This window comes from Amphimedon queenslandica, unplaced genomic scaffold (assembly GCF_000090795.2).
Source record: "Amphimedon queenslandica unplaced genomic scaffold, v1.1 AMPQUscaffold_13455, whole genome shotgun sequence".
In the NCBI taxonomy this organism is placed as follows: domain Eukaryota; kingdom Metazoa; phylum Porifera; class Demospongiae; order Haplosclerida; family Niphatidae; genus Amphimedon; species Amphimedon queenslandica.
In genome coordinates this window covers 251,614-268,729 of record NW_003546309.1, presented here as the reverse complement: position 1 = coordinate 268,729, position 17,116 = coordinate 251,614, and the positions used below count along the sequence as shown (strand labels likewise).

Below are 17,116 nucleotides of genomic sequence, written 5' to 3'. Positions count from 1 at the left end.
TTTTTGGTTTTCATGGATTGCCTCCTGTGGCTTAGCTGCTTATACAGCTGCTATCTTAGAAACCTTAATTTGGCGGACATGTTTGGCGGCAGTTGCTTCTGAGCATGCGCAGTGGTCCCCAATGAATGGTAGGCTGGCCTCCATTAGACCGCTTCCCCCTCCATATTGAGGAAGTGTCTTCTCATTAGGAAAAAGAGAGAGAGATTCACAGGAGGTATGGAGGAGAGCAGATAGATCCTGTATCTTTATTATTTGCCTTTATTTAGCCTTCTCTCTATGGCCATCGAGCGGCAGCACCGCCCGATAGACAAGGAATTCGAAGAGGCCGACTACAGTGGGATTCTTGATATATCGGCCAGAAAACTAAGGCTCTTTCCGAATATAGGAGACGATGTGTACGATCCGTTGGAGATATTCACAGCAGGTGAGTTTGATATTATCCTCTCACTGAGTGGCTAAGAAATTAACAATGGAGGATTTTGGTTGGGTTGTGTGGTGGTACTACAGAAATTTATGTTTGTTTGGTATGTGGATCTTATCTCATTAAGGGTCTGGTGTTTTGTCTTTTTTTTATAATTACATTAGATGTACATGCACATGTTTCTTTGATTGAAAAATGCAATTCATGAGCACATAATCTTGTATGAGAAATAGTAGTACATTACATGAACATAATGTACATGTACATATGTACGTGTATACATGTATTTGTACTAAAGATGGGTGGTTTGTGGTAATTGAGAGCATGGCTGGAGTTGCATTTTCATTTTTGACCGATTCTTTAATTTCTTTCTTTTATTCTCCTCCCCCTCTCTCTGTTTGTACACACACTTATGTGCTGTTCACACTTCTCTCTGTCTTTCTCTTTCTCAGTTGTCTCTGGTAACAGGTTTGACAAGTTTCCAAAGCAACTCCTCAGATGTGAGAATCTCGTTTCGCTCAACCTTCACAATAATTCGCTGAGATCAATACCAGAGGAAATCATCAGATACTGTGAACTAAAAGAGCTGTACATTAGGTATAAATCCTGACTATATTGTCATTGTGTTTGCACCTTTATATTCATGTTAGTTTTATCGAGCAAAGGCTTAATACTTTTCATTTCTACATGCTGCTATCATGTTTATTGTATATATTGTATAAATACATGCTTACTAGTATATGTTAGTAGATATAATAATCCTCCTATCATCAGTCCCTGTAATCTCTCTGTACAACACAATGGTCTCCTGTATTGTTGTATGTACTTTATGATGACTGTTCAGTCATTATGTATAATTATCATAATGTCTGAATAAACATAGTCATATAAAATCCACAATTACATGTAATGATAACAATGTTAATGATAGCGAAGGGCGTCTGTCTTTTACTCCGATGCATTTATTTTGTTGTGATTCTCTATGCCAAGTTAATTTTGGCAACCATTTAATTTTGTGTTTCTGATCATCGGACATGATGTAGACATGTACACATACACGTACATGGACAATACACCTGCTGCTTTCCCTTAGGGCCTTCTCTCTCTCTCTCTCTCTTTCTCTCTCTCTCTCTCTCTCTCTCTCTCTCTCTCTCTCTTCTCTAGTCGAAATTTCATTCAAGCCTTACCAGCATCAATAGTCTCAATGGGAAAGTTAACACTGCTGGCAGCTAATAATAACAGATTGACTGATTTACCTTCAGATATTGGGAAAATGAAGTCATTGAAAAACTTAGTAAGTGAAGGACACATGTCTTAATCTCTTTAAGTTTGTACTGTGTGTGTACATACACATACATGTACATATCTGTGAGTAATTAAAAGCTATTCTTATCACCTACTCATTGAATTTTATTTGTTTTAGGATGTCAGTTGTAATGATTTGGTTGATTTACCAAGTTCTATTGTTGACATGTTATCACTGACGCATTTAAACATAAGAAGAAATGAAATAAGGACATTACCAGATGGTAAGAATGAAGCTACATGCATTCATTATCTATAATGCCCTCTCCCTCTCTCTCTCTCTCTCTCTCTCTCTCATTAGGTCTTCACAAAGTTCCTCTCTCCTTTCTTGATGTTTCTGCTAACATGTTAACTCGTCTTCCTCCTAGTCTAAGATATTTAAATACACTCACTGTCTTCCACTGTCAGGACAATCCACTGGAATGGCCTCCAGCTCAGGTACACACACAACATATATCATCTATTCATATGAAATTTTGTTTTCTTGGAAGTTGTAATTGAGTCAAAGGCTTGAATGAAGCATATATTACATTCACATGTACAGTGTTGCTTGTATACATGTTTATCTTTCAATTTGCACTCATTGCATATACACATCAAGCAGTATGTACAGTACATATACATGTACACATACACAATACAATGAAACTATTATTGTACATGTATCTTATTTAATAGACTTGTATTCGGGGTATTAATCATGTTTTCAAGTTCCTTCAGGAGATAGAGAAATATGGCGGTGATCAAGTCTCAATGGTAATTGAGATTAAACAATGAATGAACATTATAGATGATACAATGCACATACAGGGTAGGGATGAGAGCTTACTCAGAAAGAGAAATAAAATCAAAAAGGCTTCGAGACCGATATCTGATGCATCCACACTCAGTGGGAGTGGATCAGATTTGTAAGTGTTTATGATTATATATCTTTGTAATTCAATATCTCTCTCTATCTCGATCTCCTTTATTTCTCTCCCTCTCTCTCTCTCTTTATTTCTTATCCAGCGGTGAGAGAAGCTTTGTAGATGAGATGACTAATCTTGTTCAGTCAGCTTTTGGATCAGACGGGATGTCACTATCCACCGTAAGCAATGACATATTCATTGTACACGTATAGCTAGTATACTAGAATTTACTGAATTGACACCCATAAAATCTGTTCGTTCACTCATTCCCTTGTACTTTTATACGTTTTATTTGTACAACTTGTCATCATAACTGGATCAATTATGCACTCAAAAATAAAGCAATTATCATTGTATTGTATGTGTGGCATACATTGTATACGTGTGTATCTTAATTTGTAAGTACATGTACATGAGTATAGCATAGGATATGGATCATTTGTACATGTAATGACAGTTAGTAATGTCTGTATGTGTGTGTTTTTTGTGTATTAATTTACTGATTACATTGTATTTGATGTATTTTTCTGGATAGGGTGCTGCCCCAAGAGGTGGGAATGCTCTAAAGTATTATTCAAATTATTCTTATGAGGAGAGAAGTGTAAGTGTATTGGTTATGTATTCTATGTTGTGTCCAACTTGCTCTCTCTTGATTTGATCTCTGACTCTCTCTCTCTCTCTCTCTCTCTTTGTTCACACGTGTCTCTTATAGCCGTATCGTAACGTTAAGATGAAGGAAGAGCAATTAGCTCGGTATAATTACAGATCACAATCACCTGGTCCATCCGGAAGAAATGTAACTCCACATTTTGATATCACCCACTTTTAACAATCCTCTCTCTTTCTCTCAAAGTCTCAGCAGCAACAGCAGCAGCAGCCAGCTGTCAACAGCAGTCAGTCAGGCTCTCATTATGGGACTCTACCACGGACTAACAGAGGGGGAGGGGGAGGGGCGGAGGTTACCATAGAGACAGAGGAAGTATCTTATAGGAGGTCAACGGTGGCAAGCACCTCGGCTCATAACAGGATATCCAGTCCTGTGTTTCCTGATAGAGTATTGAGAGCTCACTCGTCCGAACCAAACAGGTAGGGCTTTAAAGCCTGTACATGTACATGTACATGGAGCATTTAATTCTTTAATTAGTAGATGCGTGTTATACAATGTACAATGTTTATAGTCATTTTTTATTTTTGTGTTATTGTTTAGCTCTTCATCAGATAGAGATAAGCTATATCCTCCTGGAAAACCAGTTGATTACATTGTGAGTAGAATATTGTAGAGTAGATAATGAATATAACATGTACATTGTGTGTTTGAATTACCTTTTTGATTTCTTTCTCCTTCTTCTCTCTTAGCCTCAAGGCTCCTCCACTCCAGATCATCATCATTCCAGACACCATTATGGTCAGTATAATCCTACCCCACCTTTACACCAACAGTTTCATCAGTATTCATATCCTTACCTTAATAAATCATCTCATCTTGGTTCTGATGTTTAATAATAATAATAATGATAATGATAACAGCAGTTAACATATTATACATAAATTTAAAAATATATGATTATAATTATTATTATCATAGCCAACCCTGTCTCATTTACCCTACTTGTGTCCTCTTTTCATTTATTATTATTATTTTTTAATTATTATTTGCTAGCTTTAGCTGCACCTTTTTTGCTCTGTATGATAGTCATACATCAATAGCATAATATTATAATTTTTGTATTTTTCTTTCCGCTTGTATGTGTCTCATTTATATACGATACAGTGTCTTTTATATGTGAGTATTGGCTTACACAGTGAGCCTCTCACACTTTTTTGGACCATTTTAATTTCTCAAGTTTGATAACCTGGCGTTTGCTAGTATTAGTGTGTTTGTGTTCACTCTTTTAAAAGTATTGTCAATTTATTGATTTGTCATTATATAGTCTATCGATCGTCACATGATTGTCATACGGAGGGCATGCACGTCCACGCGGACACATGCTGTTCCAATGCAACCGCCCGCTTTAAAAAGAGAAAAGAATAATTATTATAATAATAATGAAATGATGTCATTTCTGAAAGCAAATGCACTCTGCCCTCTTGTCCGTACAGGCCATTTCCTTTTGCCAATGGATAATAACATCACACGCTTACATCTCTCACTTAGCAACACAATAAATAATAATAATAATAATAATAATAATAATAATAATAATGGTTGTTGTTTATTTCTGGTGCCTGATGCATTGGAACATGTATATGTAGTGTGCCCTTCGTTAGACAACTCATGTGACGCTGTATAGGGCCATAGCTTTTGTTTAGTGAGAGATGTGTAGTGCATTGTACGTGTGATTTTATTTGATGTTGACAACTGGTAATGGTTGCATGATTAAAAAAATAAACAAATAAATATAGTACGGGCTACATATGCATGATAACGCATACCACTTTTCTCTCTCTAAGTGTGGTGTAATGGAGGAGATGATATGCTGCTCTTTGGTTGCTGTTTCACATTCTTTGGATTTTTGTTGAAACCTTATCTCATGAAATAAATGAGTGTCACATTTCCGTCCAACCCTCCCTCTCCTCCTATCTTGCAATGAGTTAACGTTATCACCGACCGACTCCTAGAGCTGATCTGCTACCATTACCAGTTGTCTGTTGTTAATAATGGATATATATACTTTATAATGTCTTACTGTGCGTGTGTTTACTGATAGACTCATCTGAAGAGAAGGAAGATGATAGGGGAGGAGGGGATCGTCCCAACACTCCTCCGTCTCGTGAGGGAAGTGTCACGCCCACTCCTGAGGATCTTGATCAAGAGGAGCCCTCGACACCTAAAGAGGCCAAATCCCGTAAGCACACACAGCATTAATGAACTACTTTAGTCTATGCATGGTTTATAATACTAAAATTTATCTAAACAAAAAATTTTAAGCTGGAATGTTGAAATTTGAAGCAATACTATATGTACATGTATTATGCTTAATTAATGATATATCTTACGTGACTAATTTTTTTAGAATATCCTAGACCAAAGCTTGAAGAGATGACACAAGAGTTAGGTTCAATATCAGATCTGGAGGGACTAGCCAGTTCCCTTGGAGTGTCAATAGAAGAGCCTTCATCTTGTCATGATCTGTTTCAGAAATGGCTCGAGGATAATCCAACCTACACTTGGAGTGAAGTCCTTGTGGCGTTAAACAAGATGGGAGAGAGCTCACTCGCACTAGAGATAGACAAGAAATACAAGCTCTCATCATTTGATCTACAGGCAGCAAACACAAGTACAGGTACGAGTATACTCATTTTATAATCTACAATTGTGTATTATCAACATGATATTTTTTGAGTTTTGAAGATGTACATCTACATACAATATAACTTTGTAATATGCCAATTTCATTATTATTATTATTAATTATTATTACTTATTTTATTGATAGCTTCTTGTAACACACCACAGCATCAATCAGCCGGTAAACAAGTAAGTTCCCATTACTTTAAACCCACTCTAATCTTATATTGGTCTCTTTATTACCATACAGGTATCGTTCTCAGTTAACGTCTCTGAGATTCCTCGTGATACCATACCGTCATTATCCTCAGAGGATGACATTTCCGAGGGTAGGGACCAATCGCTGTCTCCCTCAGTCACCTCTGATGATGTAGCTGTGGAGGATATGGAAGGGGAACCTCCCCCTTCTCCTCTCTCTCCCATCTCTCCTACTCACTCTGAGAAACCTAAAGGACCCGAGCCGCCACCTAAACCTAAAAGTAATGAATTGTTCTATTTGCATGTATTCTTTCTGCTTACTTCAATTCTTGAATGCATGCAGAAAGCATTGTATGCAGCATGCTTCATGAGCTGACAAGGTACATTGTATATGGCTTTTGGAGGAATTTTAAAAATTCATAAAAAATCAGGTTTTGATCGGAATCAGTTCAAACTTTCTACACAACATAAGAACATGTATATGCATCAGAAAAAATTATAAAAATGGAGAATTCTTTCCTAGTCATTTTTGGTGAAATTTGGCCAATGACACTGTACTATAGTACAGGGACTTTCGCCAGATTTTAGAGCAACTTAAAAAATTCGTAAAAAATCTAATTTTGATTGGAATCAGTTCAAACTTGCTACACAACATAAGAACGTGTATATGCATTAGAAAAAATTATAAAAATGAAGAATTCTCACTTTGCGATTTTTCATGATTTTTTAGCCAAAGACTTCATTGTCAAATTTTAAAGCAACTTATAAATTTGTAAAAAATCTCTGTGATACTGAACACTATGTCACCTTGTGTACATGTACATGTATACTTCTTTCTCTTTCTTTAGCTAAAGATACCAGTACAACATGGCCAAGACAGAAAGGCCAGGGTGGGCCTCAGAAGAGAAAGAAGGACGTCTTTAAGGTCATTGGGAAACAAGACCCAAACTTTACCGTACGTCGACAGCAAGCAAACATGCAGCAAGAAATGGAGAAGATACAAAGCGTGAAGAAAGTAAGTGAGCAAGAGTTAGTTGTACATGTACACGAAGTTAAAATTGGTATTATTTTGCAATCGTGCTAACAATTTGTTTTAATTATCATTATGGTATTTCTTGGTCTCAGTAATTTTTTTTCGTAGGACATTGAGGAGCTATTAGGTACTAAGCTTGCTGATGATTTAGGCGAGAGCATATCTGACGGGGTCTTGCTCTGTCACCTTGTCAATAAACTGCATCCAAGCACAATCTCAACCATTCACGAACCAAAAGGAACAGAAGTAAAATACTTGATCTATTGTACCTTGTACTACATTTATTTTTCTCTCTCCAGCCACTATCAGCACCAAAACAAACTATGAATGTTGCTGCATTTCTCGCTGCTTGCAAGAAATTGGGCGTAGAAGAAACTATTGTATGCTATTAAAATGATAAAAATATTAAAATGATAAAAATATTATTTTTTTTAATTTTTGGTGTGTGTATATTCATTATAGGTGTGTTCAGCTGGTGAGATATTAGAATATAAGGATCCTGTTAGAGTAACTGGATGTATTAGAGGATTACTTGATACAGTTTCTGTTTAAGAGAGTGTGTGTATTGATTAGTGGTGGTGGCCGTAGGTAGTGAATCTATTATTATTATTATTATTATTATTATTATTACTATTATAATACTATTATAATTATTATCTTTTTTACTTGTAGCACGACGACATTTTTAAACTCATATTTTGTCTTGTAATTATTATCATTATTATTATTATTTAATATTGTTATTAATTGTGTATTGTTGTTATTATTGATACTATTGTTTATTATTGACTGTGACTTAAGTAAATTCTCTACAGTGCAGACCAAAAATTGTTAGAGACTGTTAGAGACTATTGCATTCATTCAAATAACTTTATTTAACATTGGTATTATACAATATGAATGTACAGTACAAGGGTGAGTGATTCATCTTCTAGTTCCAATAATCATATCAAACATTTTTGGATTGTGGAATTTTCCATTCTTTTCACCCAACAGATAATAGAATATGTCTCCCTTCACTTTAAGTGACACATGACTCGATTGAGCGCTTCCTTTTCTCCAAACAGACAGACATGGGACCTAAGAGACAATGACTTGACATTAAAACTGGCAGATGACCATGTACAGGGATTTTGGCCAAATTTTGTCAAAATGACTATGAGAGATCTCTCCCTTTTTATATATTTCCTAATACATATATACATATTCTCATGTTATGTAGCAAGTTTGAGCTGATTTCAATCAAAATTGGATTTTTTTGCAAATTTTAAAAGTTAGTAAAAGCCATATCATACGAGGCATGCTGCTAATTCAGTAAAAACGGTAAATATTACCTCTTTACTGGTTAGTCCTCCAAGAGGTGTGTACGTGGTGATCTCCAATGCCTGTTTGCTATGACTATACATCACCTTATTAATGGTACGTCGTGGATAAATCACTGAAGTGAATGCAAATAAACTGCCAAATGTCAGTGCTAGAAGAGTGACTCCGAGACGCCACTTTCCCGAAGAGGCTTTCTCTTTAATGGACTCAAATAAAGCTCTCTTTGCAGTGCCCTGAGTGGAGCCAGACTCCGCCTCCTCCTTCTGCTTGTCAGAATGCTTCTCAGGCGGTTTCTGTTGATAGTCTTTAAAGGCTTCTAAGGCAAGATAGGACCAGAATGTATACTGAATTCCAGATGCCACAGTTATAAAGAGGAAAAAAAGAGGCTTGGTGACAGTATTTTGATAGAGAAGAACTTGTTTTGCTGTTGATTGAGCAGCCATGCTGAGCAGCGAGTGCAGCCACACCTTCTTAAGAACGAGCTATCGCTACGCCCCTCAATTTTATTGCAAAACCACGCCCTCGCAAGCTTTGACAAAAATCATTAATTCTGCTGGAATTTGCAACTTTCATCATTCTCTCTTCCTCTTCTGAACAATCTGTTGTAGAGTAGCAGCCAACAAGAGGCAGATATAGTTCTACAAGGACCTTTACTAGTGCTACACATTTAAGGTGAGACAGAGAGCCTCAGCGCTTCTATTAAACAGTTTTTGAAATTGATATATTATATTTACATTGTACTCTTGATTTCGTGGATACTGTGGTGTCTTGACAGCTGTTGGCTCCTAGTCTGTTAACACTTCAGTCCAGCATTTGCTTGTTTATTAGCACTTGAAGTTTAGCCATTAATGAAGCAAAATGCATTTTGCAGTAGTGAGAGATGCAGGAATCGAATTGCATGCTAATATTATGTATAATTATCCAGCCTTGCTGACTGAGAGGTTTCAGCCTAAATGGTGGGAGTAGAGATGTTATCCATGCTCCATTAGGAACGACTGCCATATAAACGTGAACTGATTAAACTATTAATTGAGGCCTATTACAAAATTAAGGATAGACCATTATTTATTAGTATCTTGCAGCATCTCTCTTGGAGGGAATGTACAGGAGATTCTTATCAAAGATCAAAGCAACCCTTGGGGTGCTAATAGTTGGAATTATGATTAAGATTCCTTGAGCCCATTGCAATTACATACACGAAGTATTTGCGCATGCAGTAACAGTAGACTTTTTGATACATAATCAGTGTTACTGATTCACTGTATAAATCATTATTGTTAGTATTTCATGTTGTTTATTGTTTAATTGTTGTAGGGTCCCATTGGAATAGACTTGTTTCTCCATAGAGAGAGAGAGAGTGCTTGTAAAGAACAATGAATGGAGAGCAAAGAAGATCAAGACTGAACAGTGGCGATGTATTCTCACTGCTGAGCTCAAGACCAGAGACTAATCCCACCAGAACTAGGAAGTAAGCTCATAACGAGATTAACAGGAACAGCTAAGCATTTGTGAATATCCCATGCTCTCTGAAAATACAGTAGCACTGTGCCTCTGTGATTGAAAATGTCCTTAATTTGGTGCCTGGTTAGATATCGTCATCAAAGAATGCAATACAAAGCATTTTCGAATAAAGAGCAGATTAGTTTTAATTAATTTGCTAATAGCAATTAAAGCATGACTTTTGTAGTCTGATGTCCCTAATAACTGACGTAGAGCTACTTATTCAATAATCTGTTAGACATTCACTACATTTTGCATTGCTAACCTAATTACCGACAATTACGTACAACCTATCATGTTTCTACTATTGTTCCAATCCAGAGCGTCTGATTCTAACACTGAGAACAAGTCTGACTGGATCAAAGATCAAGAGAAAGCATTCACCAGCTGGATTAACGGCCACTTGAAATCCTCCGAACACCAAACCTCAATTACTGATATACGAAATGGGCTAAAGGATGGACTGGTGCTTATTCAGTTGATGAAAACAGTAGCACCTGAATCAATACAGTTTATTAGGTAAGGGAGAGAGAGAGGGGGGAGTGTAGGGGAGAATTGAAAGAAATGATTTGTAGTGAGTCTAGAGGTTACTTATAGTCTATGGACTGTGTAAATGAGCATGTTTTAGTTACAGTAAATGAGCATAGATCTATTTGTGTGTCTTGTAACAGTTTACATGCAGACTGATGTGGGAGGAATCAGTGAGTAGATTGTGTCAACTAGTTACACACGTAATTAAGAGCCTCTAAACTGACAAATAGCTAGTTTGAAAACCGGAATGAGGCAGCCCAGCCATTAGGGCAAGACTACAACAGGATGGTAATGGTATTCATGTTCTGGAGGTGTTTGCTTTGTTTGGTGGGCCATATTCATGACTTGTGGTGTTTGGCTTGCAGCTGTGACCCAGGTCTAACCACCCCTTTGATACTAGATAGGAATGTTGATAAGGTACTTTTATTACATTTCTTATTTTCTTACCAGATATCATAAATCTCCAAGATTGAGGCTACTCAAATTAGAAAATGTCCAGATTGCATTTGAGTGCATGAAGAGAGAAGGGCTCCAACTCCTAAACATTGGTTAGTTGTATTGGCACACACATCCAGTGACATATAGTATGAAGATGTGTATGTTACTGCATATATTTGTAAGTTGTAACACGCTTTATGTACTTAATAGATGATGGCTTTACACTCTAAAATACATATGGCAAATATACTTAATCTCCCTCTTATTATTTCTCTGTTTCTATATAGAGCCAGCTGATATAGTTGATGGCAATTTGAAGTTAACATTAGGCCTCTTGCAACAGCTGGCAAATCACTACCCACTACCTCAGTCTGATAGTAAAAGGGGTTTCTCTCCTGAGTCAATGCTACTGTGGTTTCAGGTATACTATAAAAGATAATTGTATATTTGTAATTCATATACTGTATTAGCCTCTTTACCCATTGCCTTGTTACTGTCATTTATCAATATTTATATATTTTTATTAGTTGTTTCTACCAGAAGCTACTATCACTAACCTCACCACTAGTTGGTCTGACGGTATTGCCCTCTCTCTCCTCCTGGACAGGCTCAGCCCTGGTATCCTTGGCAATGTGTCTCAACTTGATCCAGCAAATGCCACCGGAAACATACAGTCTGCAATGCAAGCTGCTAATAAGTACTTCCAAATACCAAAGGTACCAATAATATTATTAAAAATATAAGTTGTATTTTATTTTTCATTTCTCCTTTAGGTTGTTAGTCCTAATGATATTGCAGCTGGTAAACTAGGCCCAATACTCCAGTACCTCTCTTATTACTGCTCACCCGATTCACCTTGTCATAGCTATCTTGTTGACTGGGTCAATTGCCTTATCCCAGAACATTCCATCATCAATTTCACATCTGACTGGTTTGACGGGTCGGCTCTGACCTCACTAGTCAATGTTTATCTACCGGGGACCATGGACGAGGGCGAGGAAGATGAAGATGAAGTCAAAATTCCTCCCATTGATCGAGTTCAGTTTTTGATGAAATCGGCTGAAGACGAGCTAGGAATCAAGCAGCTCATAGCCCCAGGGCAGTTTGTATCCAAAGACACGGAGGAGATACTGAGGATGGGATACTTGATTCAGTTTTTAAACTGCCAGACTGCTCCTGGAGGAAAGAGAAGGAGGAGCAATAAAAGGTCGCTTGATGATGAGAGAGCTACACTTCAGTCTCTATCAAGTGACGAAGCTGTTGCTGTTGCTCCCACGAGCGTTTCCACACTCTCATCAGATTTCACTGAGTCGGCACAAGCTGAATTTACCGGCAGTAGTCCACCAGAGGTTCCCGACTCTCCCCCTTTGGGTGGCGATATTGGCCATGACAAGTTTGAGCTTCAGATTCATGGGAGCCACACGGACAGTAATGATATTCATAAAGACTTGGTGATGGAAGAAGAAGCAAAGAAAGAAGAGAGGGAAGGGTTGAAGACGTATTTGGAAAGAAAGAGTCTACAAGAACATGTAGGAACCTCAAACGACCGACAAGAGGAGGAAGAGAGGGACACGTTTGATGCTGACATAAAGCTGAGGACTTGGGTAAGAAACAGTGATGGCGCTCGGAGACTGAGAGAACAACGTAAGTCACAGCTAGACGAGCTCCTTGCTGAAGCAGAACTAGGCTTTGATCAAGTCCTCAGCGAAATTGATAACATATCGTTTAGTAACCGGCCGAGTCGTGGTAGCATTCCTCGACTCACTCCCTCCACCTCCTCTCTACCTCAGGAAGAAGAAAAACTTTCGCTGGACTTTGATTTCAGCTCGGGTGATGACGAAAATTCTTCATTTGGTAGTCAGCCGCTACTTGATAAAGAAGGGAGAGAAGGAGGAGGGAACCTCTCAAATCAAAAGGAAATTAAACAAGAGCCAAAGAATGAAGAAACCACCAGCTTGACAACAGGCAGTGGCAGTCAGGTTAAGACCACCAGTGATATATCAGTGTTTGATGATGATGAACTGAAATGGGTAGAAGCCGACAAGGAAGGAGAAGTTAAGGAAAGAGAAGATCCCAAAGAAGACGGCGGACTTGATGAACCAGATATCATCGAAGTAGCCTATGTTAATGATCCAAGAGAAGAGAGCGAAGAGAAAGACATGGACCAAGAGGAGGGGTTAGGGGGCGGGCCTCGTAGTACCACCACAACACCAGAGCCTCCCTCTGAATGTACAACATCCTCAAAGACTCCATCACCCGATCTCTCTCACTCCCCCACTCCACAGGATGACATTATAGACTCTCAGAATAAGCCACTCCCTCTCTCGTTCCCCAATTACTGCATTGTCGAGGGGTCTCAGTTGAAGTCTGGAGGTGTGGTCAATGAGCCGATAACGTTTTCAGTGGATTGCACAAAAGCTGGGCGGGGCCGTCTGGAGATTATCATTGAGGACGAGAAAGGAGAGAACCTTGACGCTGATGGGTCTCAGATCAGATCTAACGTTTTTAAAATAAGTTTCGTTCCACCTTCTGTCGGCGAGTACACTGTCTGTGTTTTATTTGGTGAAAAAGACGTTGCGAATAGTCCGTTCTTTTGCAAGGTCACTGATCCTAATGCATGCATTCCTAGTGGGCGTGGCTTAGACCCAAGCTCCCTTTTGATTGGTCAAGAGATGACGTTTCAAATCGACACCTCAGGAGGTGGCCCAGGATCCCTGCAAGCAACGTTTACAGGTTCTCCTCAACCTCAAGACTTTCAATTGGTATCTACGAAAGACGGTATTTTCACTTATTCATACACTCTACCCAGCCCTGGTACTTATACGCTTGACATTACTTGGGCCGGTCGACACATAAGAGGCAGTCCTTTTAGCATCACTCCTCCTGTCCCTTTCTGCCCTGAAGCCTGCACTGTTGTTAGTTATCCAAACAAGAGCTGCATCCTTGGTGAGGAGATCAGTATTAGCATTGATACTGGTAAAGCTGGTTATGGGGAGTTGAGGGCAATGCTTGTTAGTCCTAAATCAGAGCATTCGTGTTCTCTGAGTAAAACCGGCTCTGTGTACACTGTCACTGCAGTTCCTGCTAGCGTGGGCAATCACTCGCTAGTACTCCAGTATGGCGGTGAAGAGATACCACAGTCTCCGGTGGTTGTACACGTTTCTGATCCTAAAGCTGTTAAGATTGATGGCTCATCTCTTCACGGGCAGGAGCTGCCATTAAACCAGGTACTGTCACTGCCTATTAGTACAGCTGGTGCAGGCGAGGGGACTTTGAGTGTTAGCATTAGAACACCTAACGGTACGAGCGATCAAGGTAGAATACAGAGGATTGAGAGTCACCGCTATACTCTGTTTTACACTCCAAAGACAGAAGGAGCTTATAGCCTTGAGGTATTCTACAATAAAGTCCCTTGCCTTTCTAACCCAATGGAGTTCAGTGCTGCTAGAGTATGGTCCATTGATGATTTCACACTCATCAAAGCAGTCCCTGTCCGTGGCAATGCCTACCAACTGAATAAGAATATAGAGTTCAACGTGCACTCACCTGGCACTGAAGACCCCTCTCTCCTTCAGATATCAGCCGTTGGAAAGAGCGACCAATCCAATAGAGCTCAAACAGGCGTTGAGTATGATGGCATGGGCAAATACACATTGATGATGCGTGCAACAAGGAATGATGATTATAAAGTTTCGATAACCTACAAAGAGACTCATCTCAAGGGATCTCCTTTCATTGTCTCCATCCACTCGCCCACGCGCTCTAGCAAGGTAGCCATGTTTGATCCAGTTATACCATTGCGCTCAAGCCAACCCCTTGAATTGGTGTTTGATGTAACGCAGGCTGGCGAAGGGAGACTCTCTGCTTCCGCCGTTAATTCTAAAGGCCTTACCATACCACTGTATGTTGAGCAAGTCAATGATGAAGTATATAGGGTTTCATTTATACCTCGCACCAGTGATACTTTCATGGTGACAGTCTTGTATGCCGATAAACATGTGAATGGCTCACCGTTCCGTGTCCTCTACAAAGAGCAGGTTTCATCGCCTCCCGTGTGCGTCCAGTTTGAGCCGGACATGAACCTGCGAGGGTTGATGGGGGCGGCAGTGTACGGGAGGAACATTGGCCGACAGGAGGCTACAGTCGTCCAATACGAGAGAGGAAAGTACCAGATTAGTTTTTCTCCGAGTCGACCGGATGTCTTCGATCTGCACGTCTACTGGTTCGACGTGGAGATAGCTGGCTCGCCTTTCGAGATTGATTTATTAGGAGCAGAGAATGAGTCCAGCGAGGCGCTGGTTGATAGCATACCCTACTGTTCGTCGGATGGTAAAGTTGGTTTATTGTCTGCTACTGTCTCTGGCAAGAAGACGGGCGCCGTTCCTATAAAACTATCGACTAGCTTTGAGGCTATTTCCACTCCAACCAAGCCTACATCGTCCAAGAAAGCTGAGAAAGGTGATGAGAGCTGCTTAGTTGATTTTCTGATCAATTCCCACGACACTTATAGTGTTAACTTGATGTGGAACGGTAAACCATTAGATAGCATGCCAGTTGACATTGAGCTATAAATTAATTATACACAAGAACATTATAATACATTTACCCATCATGATTATTATTAAAATTATACATTTTGCTTTTATTATTAATTATTTTTATTGCTTTGCCGTTCTAAAATACAAAATTTGCTTTGATGATTTATCTGATAACATGTGAACGCACGTGGATTAAATATACGGATAAATTACGTTCTGGTATACTTTAACCACGTGGTTGATAGGCGTGTCAGCCATAAACGCTAGACACGCCCTTTTAAAAGATGGCGGACAAGAGTGTTCAAGATTTTATGAATTTGACAGGAGCCTCGGCAGAAATTGCAAGGAGCCTCTTGGAAGCATGTTCTGGTAATCTAGAACTAGCCATCGGTATGCACTTGGACACTGTAACTCCACACGACCACAGCAATCATGGACTTGAAGAAAGTGACCACACCCCTCCCTCCTCCTCCCTTTCTCCCTCCACTTACCAAGAAACGTAAGAGCTTTACATTAATTTTTCCCGATGGGCTAAAGCCCTGATTGTTTTATTTTATAATTATTTTGCTGTATTTAATTAATTATATATAATCAAGAATTATTATCGTTAAATTAATGATCATTCTTTTGCCAAAGATGATACAGAGACTTTCTGTTTGATGGCTTGAGTAATTAAATCAGCACAAGACGCAATGTCTGCGTCCTTTTCAGATGTAATATAACACGCTAGACGTAACGGGTAATAATATTGAATTAATTTTGGCAGTTTAGTAAAGGAAGGAAATAGCTCAATATCTCAATTATGTCTTGTTATTGGTATAGAAGGATATCGTTAGCAGTGTGAGAATGTCCTTATTATTTCATGTTGACTTTTCCCTCTTGCCAATCCTCTCAGCCAAAAGTGCAAACAACAATGACTGTCGCTTGGAGAGAAGGTCGAGATCAAGTCCATGTTTGCATTTAATTGCATTTATTATTTTTAGAAATATTTATTTTTTGTGCATATAATTTGACCAAATTTTAATGAACATGCGCATATTGATGTCCTTATGCTGTGGAGAAAGTTTGAGCTGATTCCGATTAAAATTTCTCGAGTTATGACCATTTTTAAAATGAGCCAATTTCTGAAAAATTCCCTGTACCCATGGTTTTTTCCGAAAAATGGCTCCGAAATCACCCCCAATTTTTATTACATTTTCTGATACATATTGATATCCTTATGCTGTGTAGAAAGTTTGAGCTGATTCCGATTAAAATTTCTTGAGTTATGACCATTTTAAAAATAACCAATTTCTGAAAAGTACCCTGTACTATAGCCCATGGTTTTTTCCGAAAAATGGCTCTGAAATCACCCCCAATTTTTATTACATTTTCTGATACATATTGATATCCTTATGCTGTGTAGAAAGTTTGAGCTGATTCCGATTAAAATTTCTTGAGTTATGACCATTTTAAAAAATAACCAATTTCTGAAAAGTACCCTGTACTATAGCCCATGGTTTTTTCCGAAAAATGGCTTTGAAATCACCCCCAATTTTTATTACATTTTCTGATACATATTGATGTCCTTATGCTGTGGAGAAAGTTTGAGCTGATTCCAATTAAAATTTCTGGAATTATGACCATTAAAAA

At 38.6% G+C, this 17,116-nt stretch overlaps 4 protein-coding genes across 4 annotated transcripts in view; 3 read left to right on the top strand and 1 right to left on the bottom strand.

Annotated features, from left to right (window-relative positions):
* Window positions 1-121: 121 nt before the first annotated feature.
* On the top strand, window positions 122-7,982 carry LOC100641081 (leucine-rich repeat and calponin homology domain-containing protein 1-like). The gene is made up of 22 exons (XM_011404896.2): window positions 122-214; window positions 267-424; window positions 874-1,018; window positions 1,586-1,715; window positions 1,845-1,950; window positions 2,028-2,164; window positions 2,405-2,482; window positions 2,537-2,634; window positions 2,735-2,813; window positions 3,170-3,235; window positions 3,347-3,430; window positions 3,488-3,720; window positions 3,842-3,896; window positions 3,991-4,039; window positions 5,343-5,480; window positions 5,649-5,918; window positions 6,072-6,112; window positions 6,174-6,402; window positions 6,970-7,136; window positions 7,263-7,400; window positions 7,454-7,534; window positions 7,617-7,982. Exons 2-22 carry the CDS (start codon window positions 277-279, stop codon window positions 7,704-7,706), a joined length of 2,562 nt encoding a protein of 853 aa, XP_011403198.2. The 5' UTR covers window positions 122-214; window positions 267-276; the 3' UTR covers window positions 7,707-7,982.
* Window positions 7,983-7,993: 11 nt separating this feature from the next.
* On the bottom strand, window positions 7,994-8,942 carry LOC100631904 (transmembrane protein 223-like). The gene is made up of 2 exons (XM_003385627.3): window positions 8,489-8,942; window positions 7,994-8,234 (listed from the first exon to the last, which is right to left on the bottom strand). The coding sequence occupies exons 1-2, from the start codon at window positions 8,918-8,920 to the stop codon at window positions 8,079-8,081; spliced, it is 588 nt and encodes a 195-aa protein (XP_003385675.1). The 5' UTR covers window positions 8,921-8,942; the 3' UTR covers window positions 7,994-8,078.
* An 80-nt stretch (window positions 8,943-9,022) lies between these two features.
* LOC105312333 (filamin-B-like) lies at window positions 9,023-15,666 on the top strand. Its single transcript, XM_011404895.2, has 7 exons — window positions 9,023-9,149; window positions 9,792-9,945; window positions 10,299-10,496; window positions 10,959-11,056; window positions 11,234-11,367; window positions 11,474-11,662; window positions 11,720-15,666. Exons 2-7 carry the CDS (start codon window positions 9,851-9,853, stop codon window positions 15,515-15,517), a joined length of 4,512 nt encoding a protein of 1,503 aa, XP_011403197.1. The 5' UTR covers window positions 9,023-9,149; window positions 9,792-9,850; the 3' UTR covers window positions 15,518-15,666.
* An 80-nt stretch (window positions 15,667-15,746) lies between these two features.
* LOC100640957 (UBX domain-containing protein 7-like) overlaps window positions 15,747-17,116 on the top strand; it is a 9,433-nt gene continuing 8,063 nt past the window's right edge. The window contains exon 1 of the mRNA XM_019995102.1: window positions 15,747-15,983. Coding sequence (XP_019850661.1) covers window positions 15,769-15,983 — 215 coding nt within the window. The 5' untranslated portion in view covers window positions 15,747-15,768. The remainder of the gene's footprint in view (window positions 15,984-17,116) is intronic.

What these genes read in the sequence shown, in the direction of transcription:
- LOC100631904 (XM_003385627.3), bottom strand. Translation starts at nt 8,920, where the DNA reads ATGGCTGCTCAATCAACAGCAAAACAAGTTCTTCTCTATCAAAATACT. An exon ending in GAGGACTAACCAGTAAAGAG is followed by an intron (nt 8,235 to 8,488) that starts GTAATATTTACC and finishes ATTGTCTCTTAG; the next exon opens with GTCCCATGTCTGTCTGTTTG.
- LOC105312333 (XM_011404895.2), top strand. Translation starts at nt 9,851, where the DNA reads ATGAATGGAGAGCAAAGAAGATCAAGACTGAACAGTGGCGATGTATTC. An exon ending in GCTCCAACTCCTAAACATTG is followed by an intron (nt 11,057 to 11,233) that starts GTTAGTTGTATT and finishes GTTTCTATATAG; the next exon opens with AGCCAGCTGATATAGTTGAT. An exon ending in CAATGCTACTGTGGTTTCAG is followed by an intron (nt 11,368 to 11,473) that starts GTATACTATAAA and finishes TATTTTTATTAG; the next exon opens with TTGTTTCTACCAGAAGCTAC.
- LOC100641081 (XM_011404896.2), top strand. Translation starts at nt 277, where the DNA reads ATGGCCATCGAGCGGCAGCACCGCCCGATAGACAAGGAATTCGAAGAG. An exon ending in TGGAATGGCCTCCAGCTCAG is followed by an intron (nt 2,165 to 2,404) that starts GTACACACACAA and finishes CTTATTTAATAG; the next exon opens with ACTTGTATTCGGGGTATTAA. An exon ending in AGTGGGAGTGGATCAGATTT is followed by an intron (nt 2,635 to 2,734) that starts GTAAGTGTTTAT and finishes TTTCTTATCCAG; the next exon opens with CGGTGAGAGAAGCTTTGTAG.